Genomic DNA, 20,583 nt, shown 5'->3' with positions numbered 1-20,583 from the left:
TCGGAAAGCCGGAGCTGTAGAAAGATGCTGGAGTTCCTGAGTGATTTACTCAGTCGGAGCTAATTTTTTCTGAGTTCACAGTTGTCTTGAACGCACTGAAGTTGGAGGTCGAGACTTGTCGTGGGAAACGACCAATCGGAGGAGAGAGTGTGACTATGCGCCTGACCAGCTTGTAGGGGCAGACTATTTATTTATACACTAGATGACTAATAGAGGGCGCTGTGTTGAAGCCTCCGTGCCTCCATCTTGACAATCCCCCTTCCCCCTTGTTAAAATATATTTTGGAAGCTATAGAAATGCATTTATTAATGTCTCCATTTATTTTTGCCACATTTATTCTATTACAGACACCTAAATGCATACTTTTACAACAAAATACTTAAACATGTAATTTTGTCCTTTAAATATTTTAATTGAAATACTGTAGAATTCAATTAATTCCTATGAAGAACTGCTTCTACTGGGGAGTGCCAATATGGCCAACCTGTGACATCAAATGGTCGTCACTAGTTACGAAAGCCACAAAGTCATAAGCCCCACCTATTTCTATAATTGATCTTTTTTATTTTAACTAAACAATTCCGTTAAGAACAATTTCTTATTTTACAATGACGGCCTACCCTGGCTAAACCCTCCCCCAACCCAGAAGACGCTGGGCCAATTGTGTGCTGCCCTATGGGACCCCGATAACGGCCGATTGTGATAGACCGCTCCGCCACTCGGGAGCTCTATCTTCTTAAAATCTTATTTCAAACCTAACTTTAACCACTCTGCTAACCTTATGCATAACCCTAACCTTTAAATTAAGAAAACATCACATTTTTACAATATAGCCAATTTGTATATATACATCTAGTGCTTCTACACCTGCATTGCTTGCTGTTTGGGGTTTTAGGCTGCGTTTCTGTACAACACTTTGTGACATCAGCTGATGTAAGAGGGGCTTTATACATACTTTTATTGATATAAGTCATCGGGACGAATGGATTCGGTTCTCTCAGTTGAGTTTTGTCAGTTGTCATAATGAGCCCTCCAGCCAGCTTGTGGCTAGAAACTTCAGCAATAATTTTAAACTCGTCTGCCGAAATTGGGATTTGGGAGTGTTCAGGGTCATTCCGTTTTTATCGGACTACAAAAGCAATACATGTGATTTTTAGCTGTCATTTTGGCCAGATTAGCAACACTATCTAGCACCTTCTCGTTTACTTACTATGTCACATTTTTTTGGTTAAATAACTACGTTAACCTATCACAAGACGGCAACTCCGTATGCATCCGGTTTTCAGAGATACAACACCATTGCACTGGATTCACACCGGTTAGTCGTTACTTTAGCCAGCCTACATGTCAAGGTGACATCCATATTCTAAATGGTTATTTCTAAATTGTTCCCACTTTTATAAGTGTTAACTAGCGCCATGCTGCTGCTGTTAGCATAATATACCTAGCTGGGAAGGGCTCATCAGGACGACTCGACTGTCTGAACCGAATTACATTCGTCTCCACTCGACTCCCAGTTTCAACTGCGCAACCCTACGTCATCAATTTCGGCACCAGGCGTTTCCATATAGCCTATCCCAATGAAAATTCGCAACTTTAGCTAGCTATGTATATCATTTGTTTATAAATTTTGTATTTCATTTAGCTAAACATTATTGCTTGCACCAGGACCATGAAAGGGGAACGTCTCACGTGCTTACAATGACCACACGAATGCATTTTAAATAGCCATGTGGTTCTTTAGCAACTAAGCTAGCTAACGTTACTCACATAGCCGCTAACGTTAGTTGTGTTTCAGCATCATTCAAAGGGCTATTACTCGTGCAAACATCGCCACTAGTTTGTGATGGACTTTACAGAGGAAGGAGAAATGGAGACAAGCGATAAAGAACAAGGTAAGTAATGTATGAAGGTTTTTTCAAGACTTAACGAACTATTTCCGGGGTGTGAAGTGACTTGACCAGCTGGCTGGGATCATTGAGTTGTGAATTTTGGATAAGAGTTAAAGCAACCGTTTTGTATGTAGCTCAATGAGGCATGTTTATCTTTGTTCACTGTAAATTAGCTTGAAATGCAGTAAGGTTTTGCCTGTCACTCTGTCATTTCCCCTTGTCTGTCTCTTCTGTGGACTGTGTTTGTTTTACTCGTTGGTTCTGTCTGACTGGTCATCTGTCTAGTTGTGGTTGTCAGTATGTCTGTCTATATGGCTGTCTATCTGTGTTGTCGATACATATGTCTGTCTGGTTGGTCGTCTGTTTGATTTCTTAGACATCTGTCTGACTGGTTTGCTGTCTGTCTGACCGTCTGTTTGTGTCTGACTGACTGGTTGGTCATCTGTCTGTATGTCTGTCCTTTGGTTACAGCCTGGGGTAGGGAGGACCTGATAACGCTCCTGCATGGTATCAAAGAAAACATTCCCAAAGGTGACATGAGTATTTACACTAAAGGGGAGAGGACACTGGAGTGGGACAAGGTGGCTTTTGGTCCCTACTCTCCACAGATGTGTCATCAGAAGTGGAAGGACCTATCAAAAAAGGTGGGTGACTTCTGGCCTAGAAACCCTAGCCTGGTCCCAGATCTGTTTGCACTGTATCGTTGAGTTGGCTATACAGAACTAACATATCTGGGACCAGGATAGGCAATTTCTCCTGAGACAGACAGCGTTTCATCTTAGTTGGCTCCCTTGCTATCCATTAAGTAAATTAGTTAGGCTACTCTTGCATGTTTGTTCTTGGTTCTCATGGAATATGAAATACCAGTCAAAATATTCATACATTGGTTCACATGAACATAGTACAGAGATATACAAAGTAATGTCTATCATTTACATTTTAGTCATTTAGCAGACACTCTTATCCAGAGTGCGGACATTTTCGTACTGGTCCCTCGTGGAAATCGAACCCGCAATCCCGACGTTGCAAGCACCATGCTCTACCAACTGAGCCACATGGGATACTATCAAAACATACTATCTCTGTGTTTCTCTCTAAGGTGCGCAAGATTCGTTCTCTAGCAGAGCTGGTCACTGAAGCTGAGGTTGCCTGTGAAAACCCTTTCCAGGGCAAGAACTGGAAGGTAAGTGAGAACTCTGTCTAACTCCTGTAAATGTCCCTTTTAAACCTATAGAATGCTGCTTAAAGTAATAGAGTAGAACAGGGATCTCCAACCTTTCCTAGCACGAGAGCTACTTTAAAAAAAATTAAACATAGCAAGCTACTAATTATTCTCTAGCTTTCAAATAGGGACATTCTTCTCTTCTCCCCTGCAACTCTTCCCTGTCCTTAGTGTTCCAAGAGAAAGTAGTGCACTATGTTTTCTGTCAATATACAGTACCAGTCAAAAGTTTGGACACCTACTCATTCAAGGGATTTTCTTTATTTGTACTATTTTCTGCATTGTACAATACGTGAAGACATCAAAACGTTGAAATAACTCATATGGATTCATGTAGTAACCAAAAATGTGTTAAACAAATAAAAATGTATTTATATTTTAGATTCTTCAAAGTAGCCACTCTTTGCCTTGATGACAGCTTTGCACACGCTTGGCATTCTCTCAACCAGTGTCACCAGGAAAGCACCATCACACCTCCTCCATGCTTCTCAGTGGGAACCACACATGCAGAGATCATCCGTTCACCCACACCGCGTCTCACAAAGAGATGGCGGTTCAAACCAAAAATCTCAAATTTGGACTCATCAGACCAGAGGACAGATTTCCACCGGTCTAATGTCCATTTCTCGTGTTTCTTGGCCTAAGCAAGTCTCTTCTTCTTATTGGTGTCCTTTAGTAGTGGTTTCTTTGCAGCAATTCGGCAATGAAGGCCAGACTCACACAGTCTCCTCTGAACAGTTGATGTTGAGATGTCTGTCTAACTCTGAAGCATTTATTTGGGCTGCAATTTCTAAGGCTGGTAACTCTAATGAGCTTAACCTCTGCAGCAGAGGTAACTCTGGGTCTTCCTTTCCTGTGGTGGTCTTCATGAGAGACAGTTTCATCATAGAAGTTGATGTTTTTTGCGACTGCACTTGAAGAACATTTAAAAGTTCTTGGAATGCTCCAAATTGACAGACCTTCGTGCCTTGAAGTAATAGACTGTCGTTTTTCTTTGCTTATTTGAGATGTTCTTGCCATAATATGGACTTTGTCTTTTAGGGCTAGCTTCTGTATACCTTGTCACAACACAACTGATTGGCTCAAATGCATTAAGAAGGAAAGAAATTCCACAAATGAACATTTAACAAGGCACACCTGTTAATTGAAATGCATTCTAGGTGACTACCTAATGATTCTGGTTGAGAGAAGAGTGTGCAAAGCTGTCACCAACACTTTTTTTGGTTACTACATGATTCCATATGTGTTATTACATAGTTTTGATGTCTTCACTATTATTCTACAATGTAGAAAATAGTAAAAATAAAGAAAAACCCTTGAATGAGTAGGTGTCCAAACGTTTGACTGGTACTGTACCTGGTAAAATAATGGTTATTAAACCATTAAGGGAGGGTCGAGAAGAAAACAAACAAATTTAGATTTTCTTTAATTGTGCATCTAGTGAGTGAGGAATGTGCTGGACTAGCAATGATCCTGTGCTGCTGCTGCTCATTTCAATGCAAAATTTGCAAATAACAGATACAAATTATATACTTACTCATGATATACTTCTGCCAGGTTAGCCTACTTTGCAGTTAACATTTATGTTTAGACGGTTTTGGGGAAAGTATTTCTGTCAACCGACGACGGTTATCACATCAACTGGCTACACTGAGAGTGATAGACAAACGCGCGCACTACACAGACGGGCAATATTGCTGGAAAGTATCTGGCAGATATTGTGTTGTGTTTTGGCTTTTTAAGCCTTTAGTGGCTAACCAGGGGTGGGATTTTTATTTTTTATTTTTTTTAAAACCTTTATTTATCTAGGCAAGTCAGTTAAGAACAAATTCTTATTTTCAATGACTGTAGATTTTTACCTTGTGAATGTTGCGTTGATTAAATGGTAGCTGGGAGCTTGCGGTGTCTGATACTTGTGAGATTTGTTTATGACAGTTTGCAGTGGAACGTGAAAAATTGCATGTGCTTTCAGAACTGTTTGGCGAGCTACTCATAGGTGGGCTGTGAGCTACTGGTAGCTCGTGATCTACCTGTTGGAGACCCTGGAGTAGACCTAGAAGCTTCCACCTGCTGTAGGCATTGAACATATCACCCTCCCTAGGAGAGGGGGTGACCTCGACAATTTATTGGTATAATGAGATGCTGCCTGGATCTTTAATTTAAAGACTCTTTCTCCCTTCGGTCTCAACGTAGACTTTGATCTGAAGCCATTCTTGTGATTATTGTGATTTTGCTATTTCTTGTAAATGTTTGTAGGCCTATGTATCTATTATCGTATGCTATCCATTCATGTTTTTGTATGTTCTTATATCTGAGAATTAACCAATGATATCAGGCCACACCCGGCCATGATTAGACACTTTATAAACTAGTGACCCGCAGTGTTTGTCATTATACCCTGATGAAGACAGCTTGTCTGTCGAAACGTTGGTTATTAGTTTATTCAAATATTGCATCTGAGCTCCTAAAGTGTGCGGCTCTTCTTTTCTATAGTCATGTGGCAAACTGGTAAAAAATGTTGTTCTTGTCCATTACTTGTTACAGTGCTGTTCCTGTTGGAAAAACAATATCCTATGTATAAATACAGTAATGTACAAGGGCAAAAAAATATATGTTTTGAGCACATAGTGTTTTTTTTAGACACAAGCACAAACTTCATGGAGTAGGCCATTCAATGAGTTGGTCTGATGGTGCCATCTGGTTTTCATCGACCTCCCCCATGCTTGAAGAACAATAGAGGAGCAATTGAGAAGGAAAGAGGAAAGGCCCACCGTCACACTTGTGCCATGTCAGAGATGTGCCTTTTGTAAACTGAATTGGGTGGTGAATTAGCTGAAAAGGAGACCGGAGTAGGACTTTAAGAGGATGTTTTACATATTGGAGAAATCTTCTCTGTTCTTTTGCAGATACACCCTGACTTCCCAAAGAGACCTGCCCCGCCAAGCAGCATCTTCATCAGAGAAAACTTTAAAAAGTTTGCGAAGCAGCAGCCTGAAATTACAACTTCTGAGCTTTTAAAGTTAATCAATGAGAAGTATAATGAGCTCCCAGAGCACGAGAAGGTGTGTCAGTGTCTGAAGTGCTTTTTATAGTCATAATGGCAATGATCTCCTATTTTCAAGTTGCTATAGCACAATTTATTTATCCTCGAATTCTTTGGTTTGAGTTAGACTAAGATACCTTTGTGACCTATACACTTGACTGACTGGTTGATTACTTCCTATTTCTGGTTTATAGGCAAGTTATATTGCGAAATTCCAGAAGGAGAAGGAAATGTATGAGAAAAGCATGAAGAAGTTGAGGTAAGACTGTATTGAGCTGTCTGTTGCTCTCTTGATGTCATAGATACATGTTTGTTTGTTATTTGACTTTCTAAAGTCTCAACTGAACCAATGCTCCTCCAGGAAAGAGTACCCTGGGGGGAAGAAGGTACGGAGAGACTATTTAAAGAACATAAAAGGGCCCCTCACACCCCACGGGCTCTGGTACCGCAACGAGAGGAGGATATTCCTTCTAGCCAACCCAGATGTGAGTGTCATAGCTGTCAACCAATCTAATGTAATCTGTTCAAGGCTTATTTTTTTTGTTGTTGAAATATTCTACAAGGATAGCTAGTGGAGGGGTGGGAGATGTTAATCAGCAAGGGCCGGTGTGTCTTCAGAGTTCAGCAATCTGCTTCTACTAAACAACTTGTTATGGCATATTCTTTATATAGAGGAATGACTGATTATCCTGACCTCCCACTGACTGTTCCAATTCACAATTAATTTAATTTAACTGTAATTTATACAGGTTAGTCTTGCTGATGAATCTACATTGCATGAGAAACACATGAACTGCAGGTGATATAGCATCATGTCTCTCTCCACAGGCCAAAGGAGGCTGTATCAGGCAGAGTATTGAGCAGAAGCAGCGCTGGTCCGAGCTACCTGACGAGGAGAAACTCAAGTGGATCAATCTCTCTCTGGAGCAACGGAGACAGTATGAGGAGGTGGGTGTTTTGCTGATTTCTTTATGGCCTAGAATACAAGATTACTGAGTTACAGTTCATATAAGGAAGTCAGTCTATTGAAATCAATTCATTAGGCCCTAATCTATAGATTTCACGACAGGGCAGGGGCGCAGCCATAGGTGGGCCTGGGAGGGCATAGGCCTACCAATTTGGGAGCCAGGCCTACCCAATCAGAATGAGTTTCTCCCCACAAAAGGACTTTATTACAGACAGAAATGCTCCTCAGTTTCATTAGCTGTCCGGGTGGCTGGTCATAGACGATCCCGCAGGTGAAGAAGCCGGAAGTGGAGGTCCTGGGCTGGCCTGGTTACATGTGGTCTGCAGTTCTGAGGCTGGTTGGACGTATTGCCAAAATCTCTAAAACAAAGTTGGAAGTGGCTTATAGTAAAGAAATTAAAATTACATTTTCTGGCAACAGCTCTAGTGGACATTCCTGCAGTCGGCATGCCAATTACACGCTCCCTCAAAACTTGAGAAATATGTGGCAATGTGTTGTGTGACAACTGCACAGTGACCTTCCATTGTTCCCAGCACAAGGTGCACCTGTGTAATGATCATGCTCTTTAATCCGCTTTTTGAAGTGGATTTACTTGGCAAAGGAGAAATGCTCACTAGCTGGGATGTAAACAAATTTGTGCACAGTTTGAGAAAAAATAAGCTTTTTGTACATACAGAACATTTCTGGGGTCTTTTTAATTCTGCTCATGATACATGTGACCAACACTTTACATGTTGCGTTTATATTTTTGTTCAGTATATTGTTAGACTCTGGGTTAAACTTGGAACATTGTTATACCATAGACATGATACATCAGGAGTAATACTATAGTATGTGAGGAGTGATGGAGACTGGTTTTTACATCAGAAGTTAATGGTTATCTGTAGGAGCCCAGGTGGCTTTGGAATGTGCTGGGTAGAGGGGAGGCAGTCACGGGAGTGCTATAGGGGATACGGGTGGAGAGCTTTAGATTAGGCATCAAGGGGATTGAGGTCAGGTCACCTTAAGGGAGGAGGAGCGGTTTATTACCCCGTCACTTCGTCTTCCTGTCGAACCATAAAAGATGTAAGGATTGGAGAGGAGGAGTGCAGCTAAATTGGAGTATATATACTTGTGTTGGTGGAAACATGTTTTGTCTAATGCAGCTGTATTGATCCTCTGGGAAGAGTGAACTTGGTTAAGCTTTCATAGTGTCTGTTGAGGTTTTTACTCTGAGAACTAGAAGCTAACAATATGTTCACTGTTCCACAATGCAAAGTTCCAGGACACATTTATGTTTTAGGTTGTTGATTTTGCATCACATGAATCGCTCAACCATGAACAACTCTCATGTTGCAGGAGGAGATGGAGGAGCACCCAGAGAATAACGGGAGTCGGAGGGCCAAGCATAAGCCGCTTCTGCGCAAGAGTGAGAGACTGTTGAAGGACTTGGCAGACGGCAAGCCTGACAAACCCCCATCGTAAGTCACTGGGCCTGCCTTTACCATAAAGGGCTACCTTTGCCAAAGTAGTAACTGTTGCATGAGTAAACAGAAAGATAGTCGCACACTCTAAATATGCACCCAATAATTGAATGGGTGAACAACGTTTCGGCACATAGTGCCTTCTTCAGGCTTGAACGTTGGTGTTAACCCATACAATTATTATGAGCATATTTACAGTATTTTTATTTATTTTTACTCAAGTATACTGTTCCGTAAGTCAGCAGCTCTCCAACATTATTGGGTCCACTCATGCCTTTTACAGATCTATTGCATGAGTGGCAATTCATTTTCCAATATAGATACGTTCAATATGCAGTGAATTCAGAAAGTATTCAGACCCCTTGACTTTTTCCACATTTTGTTACGTTACTGCCTTTTTATAAAATGTCTACTTTTTTCCCCCTTATCAATCTACACAATACCCCATAATGACTAAGTGAAAACAGGGTTTTAGAAATTTTGGCAAATTCATAAAAAATAAACAAATACCTTTATTTACATAAGTATTTAGAACCTTTTGATATTAGACTCTAAATTAAGTTCAGGGGCATCCTCTTTCCATTGATCCTCCTTGAGATGTTTCTACAACTTGATTGGAGTCCACCTGTGGTAAATTCAATTGATTCGACATGATTTGGGAAGGCACATGCCTGTCTATATAAGGTCACACAATTGACAGTGTATGTCAGAGCAAAAACCAAGCCATGAGGTCGAAGGAATTGTCCGTAGAGCTCCGAGACAGGATTGTTTCGACGCTCAGATCTTGGTACGGTAACCATAACATTTTTGCAGCATTGAAGGTCCCCAAGAACACAGTGGCCTCCATCATTCTTAAATGGATGAAGTTTGGAACCACCAAGACTCTTCCTAGAGCTGGCTGAATCATCGGGGGAGAACTGAGAAATCGGGAGAGAAGGGCCTTGGTCAGGGAGGTGACCAAGAACCCGATGGTCACTCTTACCGAGCTCTAGAGTACCTCTATGGAGATGGGAGAACCTTCCAGAAGGACAACCATCTCTGCAGCACTCCGCCATCAGGCCTTTATGGTAGAGTGGCTAGACGGAAGGCACATGACAGCCCGCTTGGAGTTTGCCAAACAACACCTTAAGGACTCCGACCATGAGAAACAAGATTCTTTGGTCTGATGAAACCAAGATTGAACTCTTTGGCCTGAATGCCAAGTGTCACATCTGGAGGAAACCTGGCACCATCCCTATGGTGAAGCATGGTGGTGGCAGCATCATGCTTTTGGGATGTTTTTCAGCTGTAGGGACTGGGAGACTAGTCAGGATTGAGGGAAAGATGAACAGAGAACATCAGTCTCAACGTCAACAGTGAAGAGGCGACTCCGGGATGCTGGCCTTATGGCTTTTTCTTTGCAACTCTGCCCAGTAGGCCAGCATCCCGGAGTCGCCTCTTCACTGTTGACGTTTAGAGTGGTGTTTTGCGGGTACAATTTAATGAAGTTTCCAGTTAAAGACTTGTGAGGCGTCTTTCTCAAACTAGACACTCTAGTATACTTGTCCTCTTGCTCAGTTGTGCACCGGGGCCTCCCACTCCTCTTTCTATTCTGGTTAGAGCCAGTTTGCGCTGTTCTATGAAGGGAGTAGTACACAGCGTTGTACGAGATCTTTCTTGGCAATTTCTTGCATGGAATAGCCTTCATTTCTCAGAAAAAGAATAGACTGACGAGTTTCAGAAGAATGTTCTTTGTTTCTGGCCATTTTGTGTCTGTAACGCTCCAGATACTCAACTAGTCTAAAGAAGGCCAGTTTTATTGCTTCTTTAATCAGACCAACAGTTTTCAGCTGTGCATACATAATTGCAAAAGGGTTTTCTAATGATCAATTAGCCTTTTAAAATCAGAAACTTTGATTAGCTAACACAACGTACTGTTGGAACACAGGAGTGATGGTGGCTAATAATGGGCGCCTGTACGCCTATGTAGATATTCCATTCAAAATCTGCCGTTTCCAGCTACAATAGTCATTTACAACATTAACAATGTCTACAGTGTATTTCTGATCAATTTGATGTTATTTTAATGGACCAAAAAATGTGCTTTTCTATCAAAATCAAGGAAATTTCTAAATGACCCCAAACTTTTGTACGGTAGTGTATGTAAATGTAATATTTTAGATTAGTATTTTTTTTATAAAGTTGACAAAATGTTAAACAGTCTATTGTTTGTAGATTGGGGGGGGGTTTAATACATTTTAGAATAAGGCTGTAATGTTACCAAATCAGGAAAAGTTCAAGGGGTCTGAATACTTTCTGAATGCACTGTAAATGGCCATGTCATATTTACAGTGATGGAGTTTGTGGTCATACCTGCTTTTTTAAGGTTGAGTTAACCATGTGTTTGTGGTTTAGGAAGGGTTACAACCTTTTCTGTAAGGAACAGAAAGCCACCATACTGGGAGAGGGAGTCCCTAACAACCAGTATTTTGTGGTTTGCTCCCAGCGCTGGAAAACAATGACAACGCGTAAAAAGGAAGCCTACCAGAGACGCTGTGACAAGGTTAATTGGAGAACATGCATGCTCCTTTCAACTCTTTTAGGTATTTCGTATGTATTTTCATGTTTGGGGGCAAGTCTGTTGAAGCTGCTCTTTTAATCTCTTATTGTGAAGACAGACATGAAATGTCTGACCTCCAATTAAACTTTCTGTGTACATTTTTTTTTTTTTATCAACGTGAACCAATTTGTGTAAGTTCTCTTAATTTCAAAAACTGTCTACTTGTGTGAACACATTATTTACAGAAACATGTGTAATGACTGATTAGCATGTTAGGTGAACACTTAAACTGATTATACACTAGTAGTTTTGAGGCAATATTTCTGAGAAATGTTGCTGGTAACAGAGTGGAGTATGAGATACTGGCGCAATAATGAGCAATATGTACATGAATAATATATATACACTACCGGTCAAAAGTTTTAGAACACTGACTCATTCAAGGGTTTTCTCTTCTTTTTACTATTTTCTACATTGTAGAAAAGTAGTGACGACAAACTCTGAAATAACAAATGGAATTGTGTTAAGTCGTCGCCAAATGTTTTGAGAATGAAACCAATATTAATTTCCACAAAGTTTACTGCTTCAGTGTCTTTAGATATTTTTGTCAGATGTTACTATGGAATACTGAAGTTTAAGTACAAGCATTTCATAAGTGTCAAAGGCTTTTGTTGACAATTACATGAAGTTGATGCAAAGAGTCAATATTTGCAATGTTGACCCTTCTTTTTCAAGACCTCTGCAATCCGCCCTGGCATGCTGACAATTAACTTGTGGGCCACATCCTGACTGATGGCAGCCCATTCTTGCATAATCAATGCTTGGAGTTTGTCAGAATTTGTGGGTTTTTCTTTGTCCACCCGCCTCTTGAGGATTGACCACAAGTTCTCAATGGGATTAAGGTCTGGGGAGTTTCCTGGCCATGGACCCAAAATATTGATGTTTTTTTCCCCGAGCCACTTAGTTATCACTTTTGCCTTATGGCAAGGTGCTGCATCATGCTGGAAAAGGCATTGTTCATCACCAAACTGTTCCTGGATGGTTGGGAAAAGTTGCTCTCGGAGGATGTGTTGGTACCATTCTTTATTCATGGCTGTGTTCTTAGGCAAAATTGTGCGTGAGCCCACTCCCTTGGCTGAGAAGCAACCCCACACATGAATGGTGTCAGGATGCTTTACTGTTGGCATGACACAGGATTGATGGTAGCGCTCACCTTGTCTTCTCCAGACAAGCTTTTTTCCGGATGCCCCAAACAATCGGAAAGGGGATTCATCAGAGAAAATTACTTTACCCCAGTCCTCAGCAGTACCTTTTGCAGAATATCAGTCTGTCCCTGATGTTTTTCCTGGAGAGAAGTGGCTTCTTTGATGCCCTTCTTGACACCAGGCCATCCTCCAAAAGTCTTCGCCTCACTGTGTGTGCAGATGCACTCACACCTGCCTGCTGCCATTCCTGAGCAAGCTCTATACTGGTGGTGCCCCGAACCCGCAGCTGAATCAACTTTAGGAGACGGTCCTGGCGCTTGCTGGACTTTCTTGGGCGCCCTGAAGCCTTCTTCACAACAATTGAACCGTTCTCCTTGAAGTTCTTGATGATCTGATAAATGGTTGATTTAGGTGCAATCTTACTGGCAGCAATATCCTTGCCTGTGAAGCCCTTTTTGTGCAAAGCAATGATGACGGCATGTGTTTCCTTGCAGGTAACCATGGATGACAGAGGAAGAACATTACATTTACATTTAAGTCATTTAGCAGACGCTCTTATCCAGAGCGACTTACAAATTGGAAAGTTCATACATATTCATCCTGGTCCCCCCGTGGGGAATGAACCCACAACCCTGGCGTTGCAAGCGCCATGCTCTACCAACTGAGCCACACGGGACCACAAGAACAAGAAGAACAATGATTCCAAGCACCACCCTCCTTTTGAAGCTTCCAGTCTGTTATTCGAACTCAATCAGCATGACAGAGTGATCTCCAGCCTTGTCCTCTTCAACACTCACACCTGTGTTAACGAGAGAATCACTGACATGATTTCAGCTAGTCCATTTGTGGCAGGGCTGAAATGCAGTGGAAATGTTTTTTTTTTAAATTAATTGCAAGTCATCTGATCACACTTCATAACATTCTGGAGTATATGCAAATTGCATTATACAAACTGAGGCAGCAGACTTTGTGAAAATTAATATTTGTGTCATTCTCAAAATGTCATTCTCTTTTGGCCACAATTGTATTTAAGGTCCCACAGTTGACAGTGCATGTCAGAGCAAAAACAAAGCAATGAGGCCGAAGGAATTGTCCGTAGAGCGCAGAGACAGGATTGTGTCGAGGCACCGATCTGTGGAAGGGTACCAAAACATTTCTGCAGCATTGAAGGTCCCCAAGAACACAGTGGCCTCCTTTGTTCTTAAATGGATGAAGTTTGAAACCACCAAGACTCTTCCTAGAGCTGGCTGCCCGGCCAAACTGAGCAATTGAGGGAGAACGGCCTTGGTCAGGGAGGTGACCAAGAACTTGATGGTCACTCTGACTGAGCTCCAGAGTTCCTCTGTGGAGATGGGAGAACCTTCCGGAAGGACAACCATCTCTGCAGCACTCCGCCACTCAGGCCTTTATGGTAGAGTGGCCAGATGGAAACCTCTCCTCAGTAAACGTCACGACAGCCCTCTTGGAGTTTACCAAAAGGCACCTAAAGGTCCTAAAGAAACAAGATTCTCTGGTCTGATGAACCCAAGATTGAACTCTTTGGCCTGAATGCCAAGCGTCACATTTGGAGGAAACCTGGCACCATCTCTATGATGAAGCATGGTGGTGGCAGTATCATGCCGGAGGGGATATTTTTCTGCAGCAAGGATTGGGATACTAGTCAGGATCGAGGGAATAATGAACAGAGCAAAGTACAGAGCGATAATGCATGTACAATTTACCTCAACATGTACCCCCGCACATTGACTTGGTACCAGTACCCTCTGTATATAGCCTCGTTATTTTATACTTTTGTTTATTTAGTTAATCTTTTCTTAACTATTTATTGAACTGCATTTTTGTTTATGGGCTTGTAAGTAAGCATTTCACGGTCAGGTCTACACCTGTTGTATTCGGCGCATGTGACAAAGAAAATTTTATTTGATCCTTAATGAAACCTCCAGAGCTCTCAGGACCTCAGTCTGGGGTGAAGGTTCACCTTCCAACAGGACAACGACCCTAAGCACACAGCCAAGACAACACAGGAGTGACTTCGGGACAAAATAGCTGTGCACCGACTCTTCCCATCCAACCTGACAGAGCTTGAGAGGATCTGCAGAGAAACTCTCCAAATAGAGGCGTGCCAAGCTTGTAGCGTAATACTCAAGAAGACTTGCGGTTGTAATCGCTGCCAAAGGTGCTTCAGTTTTATTTATTTGCAAAAAAATGTCAATGTTTTGTCATTATGGGGTATCGTGTTTAGATCTATGAGGGGGGGGACTTTTTTCCCATACATTTTAAAGTAATGTTTTAACGTTAAAAAAAAGTCAAGGGTTCTAAATACTTTCCGAATGCACTGTGTGTATTAACGTATCATAAATATTGTAGTGCGGAATCATTTGAGATGTGAATGGCCAACATTTCACTCCAAAACAGGAGTTGATTTTCTCTCACTTGAGCTCAAATGTCTGCTATGTTTTCCAAAATATTTTAATGGGAGATTGAGCACATTGCCAATTTCTACGCTCTGGTTTGAGGATTCCTTAACATTGCTCAGCAATATTGGCCCCAAAAATGACTATTTGTATCGTGGACATTAGTCCTAATGCAGTCAGGAACATGACGTGTGTGTTTGTCCAATCAGACTGTGACAGATAAGGAACAGCAGCGCATTCTGTTGGGGAAAAGGAAAAGTATGTTTCAAGGCGAGCCCAAGAAACCACCTGAGTGAGTATCCCTGGCTGTGGCCCAACTGATCTCTTCATCAGTTATCTGAGTTTGTGAAAGTACTTCTGAAAGAATTACTTCTAATAGTTTTGTGCTGTGCAGATGTATCAGCTAAGAGGAAATTATATGCCTTTCGAAACATATTCAGTCATTATTTCCCCCCATTCCCCAGTGACAGCATTGAGTGTGACCCCAACTTCTAGCTTTGAAAACCTTTCTCCACTTCACTGAACAGGTGGGGTCACACAGTATTTTACAGCGAGAAGATGGCGGAGCTGAGAGCCAAGTCGAGCCACCTCAGCTCCAGGAAGTGCATGGCCAGGGTCAGCCCACTGTGGAGGAAGCTGGCCCAGAAGGAAAAGGAGCACTACCAGAGAATAGCCCAGGAGAGGGCTAGGGAGTACCAAGTAGAGCTACGCAGCTGGTTTAATGTAAAGTCCATTCACTCTCTGGTTGTTTCCCACTTGGCACCCTATTCCCTAATCCCTATACAGTGTACTACTTTTGACCAGAGCCAGTAGAGCTCTGGTCAGAAGTAGTGCACTTAGGAATAGGATGCCATTTGGGACAAACCCTCTTTTTAGATTAAATATGACCACTGTTGTGAGTTGAGGTCTATCTGTAAAGTTTTTACTGTTAACTGGTGGTCTTACTATTTAACATTTTTCAGACCATGTCCCCAAAGGAACAGGCAAAGTACTTGGATCAAAATCCAAATGTAAGTAGAGATAAAACCGAGAGGAAATTGAGGTGTGTGTGTGTGTGTACAAAGGCCCTATAAAATGTTAGATTTTATTTTTCCGGATTCTGTTTAGTTTTTCCCAAATTCCCCTTTCTCAATTTAGTTTTTTCAGGTTTCCATTTATCCCAGTTCTTTTCAGTTTTTCCCTCTCAAAAGCACACTTTTTTTTTTTTTTTGAAAAAAAAAATGAATTTGATGTTGTAAGTCCACAACAGTTCTTAAACCACATCAGGTGACCACTTTTTAGGTCTAGAAGGAATTTAGATGTTGAGTGTAGTTAGTTAATTTATTTATTTAAAAAATATATTTATTTTTTACCCCCTTTTTCTCCTCAATTTCGTGGTATCCAATTGTTAGTAGTTACTGTCTTGTCGCCACAACTCCCGTACGGACTCAGGAGAGGCGAAGGTCGAGAGCCATGCGTCCTCCGAAACAACCCAACCAAGCCGCACTGCTTTTTAACACAGCGCGCATCCAACCCGGAAGCCAGCCGCACCAATGTGTCGGAGGAAACACCGTACACCTAGCGACCTGGTCAGCGTGCACTGCACCCGGCCCACCACAGGAGTCGCTAGTGTGCGATGAGACAAGTATATCCCTGCCGGCCAAACCCTCCCTAAACCGGACGACGCTAGGCCAATTGTGCGACAGAGCCTGGGCTCAAACCCAGAGTCTCTGGTGGCACAGCCTTAGACCACTGCGCCACCCGGGAGGCCCTTAGCTAGTTAACCTTTAATTCGAGTGCGGACCTAGCAAGAGGCTGTTGTTTTTGTAGCACACGTGATGGTAGAGTTTGCGAAACAAATACCCTCTTGATTGACGCAAATAATCATGATATCATTCTGCCAGGTAAGCATAGGCTACTTTGTAGTTAACGTTTTAATTTCTTTTTTTCATTAGCATCATCACTAACGGCTATACAACGTGGTAGACGCACGCACCAGTCATACACAGACGTGGAATTATTTTTGCCGCTTCAGAAAGTTGCAGGAAATACGAATCACTGATGCATTCTGTTCATGTCTTATAATAAACTTGGGGAAGTTTAATTAATTTTCAATACATTTAGTTGATTCCCTAGTTCAGTACATTTTGGAATATTCTTGAATTCTGTTTTACTGTCTGGATTCCGTGATTCCTTGCGATTTCCCGGCACCACGGATTTTATACTGGCCGTGTGTGTGTGTCTGTCTGGTTGCGATTGGCGTGAGTTATCTTTAGCGTTGATCTTGTATCTGTTCTTCAGAAATTGAAAATCCTCGACAACCCAAAGCAGGGAAGGATGGCAAAGAAGGGCAGAACATCAGTAAGTTAACACACCACACATTATCACCTCCACAACACCACACCGTGACGACAAAAGAAACTATTCACTCCCCTTGACTTTTTCCACATTTTGTTGTGTTACATCCCAAATTTAAAACATATTAAATGTACTTTTTGTCACTGGCCTGCACACTATGCCCCATAATGTCAAAGTGGAATCACGTTTTTCAAAATTCATAAAAAATGAAAAGCTGAAATGTCTTGCATGGTATTCAACTCATTTTGTTATGGCAAGCCTAAATAAGTTTAGGAGTAAAAATGCAAAAAGGTGGGGGGTACCTAGTCAGTTGTACAACTGAATTCATTCAACTGAAATGTGTCTTCCGCATTTAACCCAACCCCTCTGAATCAGAGAGGTGCGGGGGGGCTGCCTTAATCGACCTCCACGCCCGGGGAACATTGGGTTAACTGCCTTGCTCAGGGGCAGAATGATAGGTTTTTTCCTTGTCAGCTTGGGGATTCAATCCAGCAACCTTTCGGTTACTGCCTTCGGAAAATATTCAGACCCCTTTATCCATATTTTGTTACGTTACAGCCTTATTCTAAAATGGATTAAATAGTTTTTTTTTCTCATCAATCTACACATAATAGCCCATAATGTCAAAGTGAAAACAGGTTTTTAGAAATGTTTGCAAAAAAAATACCTTATTTACATACACTATTGTTCAAAATTACACACACAAAAAACATCAAATTGACTCTGAGGTCATTAAAGATCCCATGGCACTTATCGTAAGAGATGGGGTGTTAACCCCGGTGTCCTGGGTAAATTCCCAATCTGGCCCTCAAATCATCATGGTCACCTAATAATCCCCAGTTTACAATTGGCTCATTCATCCCCCTCCTCTCCCCTGTAACTATTCTCCAGGTCGTTGCTGTAAATGAGAACGTGTTCAGTCAATTTACCTGGTAAAATAACTAATAAATAAAATAAAAAAAATTAAGTTTGGCGTCACTTAGAAAGAAAAGCAAAAAAAATGTGTCCATTAAAATAACATCAAATTGATCAGAAGTACAGTGTAGACATTGTTAATGTTGTAAATGACTATTGTAGCTGGAAACGGCGTCATACCCAAGAAGACTCGAGGCTGTAATCCCCGAAGGTGCTTTAACAAAGTACGGAGTAAAAGGTCTGAATACTTATGTAAATGTGATATTTCAGTTTATTTATTTATTATTATAGATTTGCAACAAATTAACCTGTTTTTGTTTTGTCATTATGGGTTATCGTGTGTAGATTTATGAGGGGGGGGAAACTATTTAATACATTTTAGAGTAAGGTCTGAATACTTTCCGAATGCCCTGTGTATATAGTTTCAAACATAGTGTATGCACATCAAGTGACTTGCAGGTGCTGGGTACAAAAAGTAAACTCATGTTGTAAAGATTAGATACCTGCACGCTGACAAATGCTCTAGTTTCTTTGTACAACATCAGCCTGACGAAGACCTTCGGGTCGAAGCATTGCACAATAAAACTCCTGGAGCATTCATTGGGCATTGTTTATTTAATATCTCTAATACTTACCAACAGTACTGCAACAAGTGCTCCTATGGGGTGGAATCCTAACTTGACATGGTCTGTGTCCCAAATGGCATCCTGTTACGTTTAAAGTGCACTACTTTTGACCAGGGCCTATAGGGTTAGGCATCATTTCAATGTAAGGGTTAAATCCCTCACTGATGTCCAATGAGGATTTCATCCAGTATCAGCATGTTTCTCTCTAGGATTCAGAGGATGACGACCTGGAGGGCGACATCGACACATCCAGTGATGAAGATGACTCGGATGAGGTTAGAATAGACACATTGTTTTTATTTAATCAAGCCTTTATTTTGGGACAATTCGCCAAGATAAGTGTTAACACTGATCTTATGTACCTTTTTAGGATGCCGAACATATGACGGAAAAGGAGAATTGGTCAGGGTGCTCCAGTATTAGCTCCAGTTCCGAAGAGGACTCCGATATGGAATGATACACACTGTCCATAACCTAATGACTGAATTAATGTCATTGACACTTGTCCCAATAAACTCAGGTGTTTATTTTGAGCCTTGGACTTTTTTTTATTTATTTTTTTACTTTTTTTTAACTAGGCAAGTCAGTTAAGAACATATTCTTATTTTCAATGATGGCCTAGGAACAGTGGGTTAACTGCCTTGTTCAGGGCAGAACCACTAGGCTACCTGCCGCCCTGTTCAGATGGCGTGAGGAAATGCATCCTTCATTCCTCCCTTCCTTGAAGAAATCACAGATCTGAAATAAGCAGATTTTTTTTATTTTTAAGAGGACTGATTCAGAATGATGCACACTGCCCATAACCTAATGTCACTGTGCTTGCTTGTTGGATATACCATTAGTCTTCGATCACTGAATTCCAATGGGACTACCTCAATCTCCCTTTCTTCGGGAGGAGAGACTCTAAGGTATTCATGTCAATGATTCTAGTTTTGTTGACTCTTCAGGATAAAATGGTAATGAGTTGAAATGTTTCTGCTGTTTTATGATTTTTGATTAGGGGACTCAATCTGCCTAGACAGTTTTATTGCTTGGCCATTGAGTAACAGTGGCATAACATTCAGTATCTTGTATCAATGTTCACTGTTATTAAAAACAATCTGAATTTTCCTGTGTGGTAGTTAAATGTGAAAGGACCATTTATTCATTGATTTACTCATCAGTTTCCATCAAAACAACTCTCTTACCCATGATGTAATTTAGTGCTGCAGATTATGATGTTTCATGTAAAGTTTGAGAATCATATTGCTGTTCTATCAGTATCCTCTATGAACATGAAGTGGACAAGAGGTAAGATACATTAAATTGCCAGTCGATGTTATTTGATGTAGTCTGACATCCGTTCACAAGTTCAATGGTTTTAGCTGCGCCAGGTGAGCCATCATTTTTTTTCTTTTAGATTATCTTTTGAAGTACGTTTTTGTTTGTTCACTATTACACAGAGCTGGGTTATTGTAAGGGCTTACCGGGGCTGAAGCCCCTTGGCCCAGGCCTGTGGGGGGCCCAAGAGGCAGGAGTTTTTTTTGCAAATAAAGGAAATCCATACAGTATATATGTAATATATACAGTACCAGTCAAGTTTGGACACACCTACAAATTCAAAGGTTTTTCTTTTTACTATTTTCTACAAACTTTGAAATGATACATGGGGAGGGGGGGGGGGGAGTGTTAAACAAAATATATTTTATATTTGAGATTCTTCAAAGTAGCCACCCTTTGCCTTGATGACAGCTTTTCACACTCTTGGCATTTGTCACGCAGTCGCCTTGGCATAGATGGTACTAGTGGACCTAAACCATGGAAAATGCACCCCACCATAACATGTTATTTGTATCCCTCATTTATTCAAGTGTTTATTTTATTATGGCAGTCGAGAAGACTGCAATATGGCCAGCATGATTGGGGCGGCAGGGTAGCCTAAATATGAATTTGTTCTTAACTGACTTGCCTAGTTAAATAA

At 41.2% G+C, this 20,583-nt stretch overlaps 1 protein-coding gene across 2 annotated transcripts; it reads left to right on the top strand.

Annotated features, from left to right (window-relative positions):
• The first annotated feature begins 1,269 nt into the window (after window positions 1-1,269).
• LOC120046376 (nucleolar transcription factor 1-like) lies at window positions 1,270-19,743 on the top strand. Of its 2 annotated transcripts, none has more exons than XM_038991558.1 (16): window positions 1,270-1,318; window positions 1,799-1,895; window positions 2,364-2,536; window positions 2,992-3,075; window positions 6,021-6,176; window positions 6,352-6,416; window positions 6,519-6,642; window positions 6,986-7,105; window positions 8,463-8,584; window positions 10,982-11,129; window positions 14,955-15,037; window positions 15,273-15,468; window positions 15,708-15,755; window positions 17,026-17,085; window positions 18,833-18,898; window positions 18,994-19,743. In XM_038991558.1, exons 2-16 carry the CDS (start codon window positions 1,847-1,849, stop codon window positions 19,078-19,080), a joined length of 1,581 nt encoding a protein of 526 aa, XP_038847486.1. In that variant the 5' UTR covers window positions 1,270-1,318; window positions 1,799-1,846; the 3' UTR covers window positions 19,081-19,743. The 2 variants fall into 2 exon arrangements, with proteins under 2 accessions (XP_038847486.1, XP_038847485.1); XM_038991557.1 differs by having other exon boundaries at window positions 1,276-1,352.
• The last annotated feature ends 840 nt before the right edge of the window (window positions 19,744-20,583 follow it).

This window comes from Salvelinus namaycush, chromosome 4 (assembly GCF_016432855.1).
Source record: "Salvelinus namaycush isolate Seneca chromosome 4, SaNama_1.0, whole genome shotgun sequence".
Taxonomy (NCBI): domain Eukaryota; kingdom Metazoa; phylum Chordata; class Actinopteri; order Salmoniformes; family Salmonidae; genus Salvelinus; species Salvelinus namaycush.
The sequence above is the reverse complement of the archived record's forward strand: the minus strand, read 5'-3'. Positions and strand labels throughout refer to the sequence as shown.

What these genes read in the sequence shown, in the direction of transcription:
- LOC120046376 (XM_038991558.1), top strand. Translation starts at nt 1,847, where the DNA reads ATGGACTTTACAGAGGAAGGAGAAATGGAGACAAGCGATAAAGAACAA. An exon ending in AAAAGCATGAAGAAGTTGAG is followed by an intron (nt 6,417 to 6,518) that starts GTAAGACTGTAT and finishes ATGCTCCTCCAG; the next exon opens with GAAAGAGTACCCTGGGGGGA. An exon ending in ATGAAGATGACTCGGATGAG is followed by an intron (nt 18,899 to 18,993) that starts GTTAGAATAGAC and finishes GTACCTTTTTAG; the next exon opens with GATGCCGAACATATGACGGA.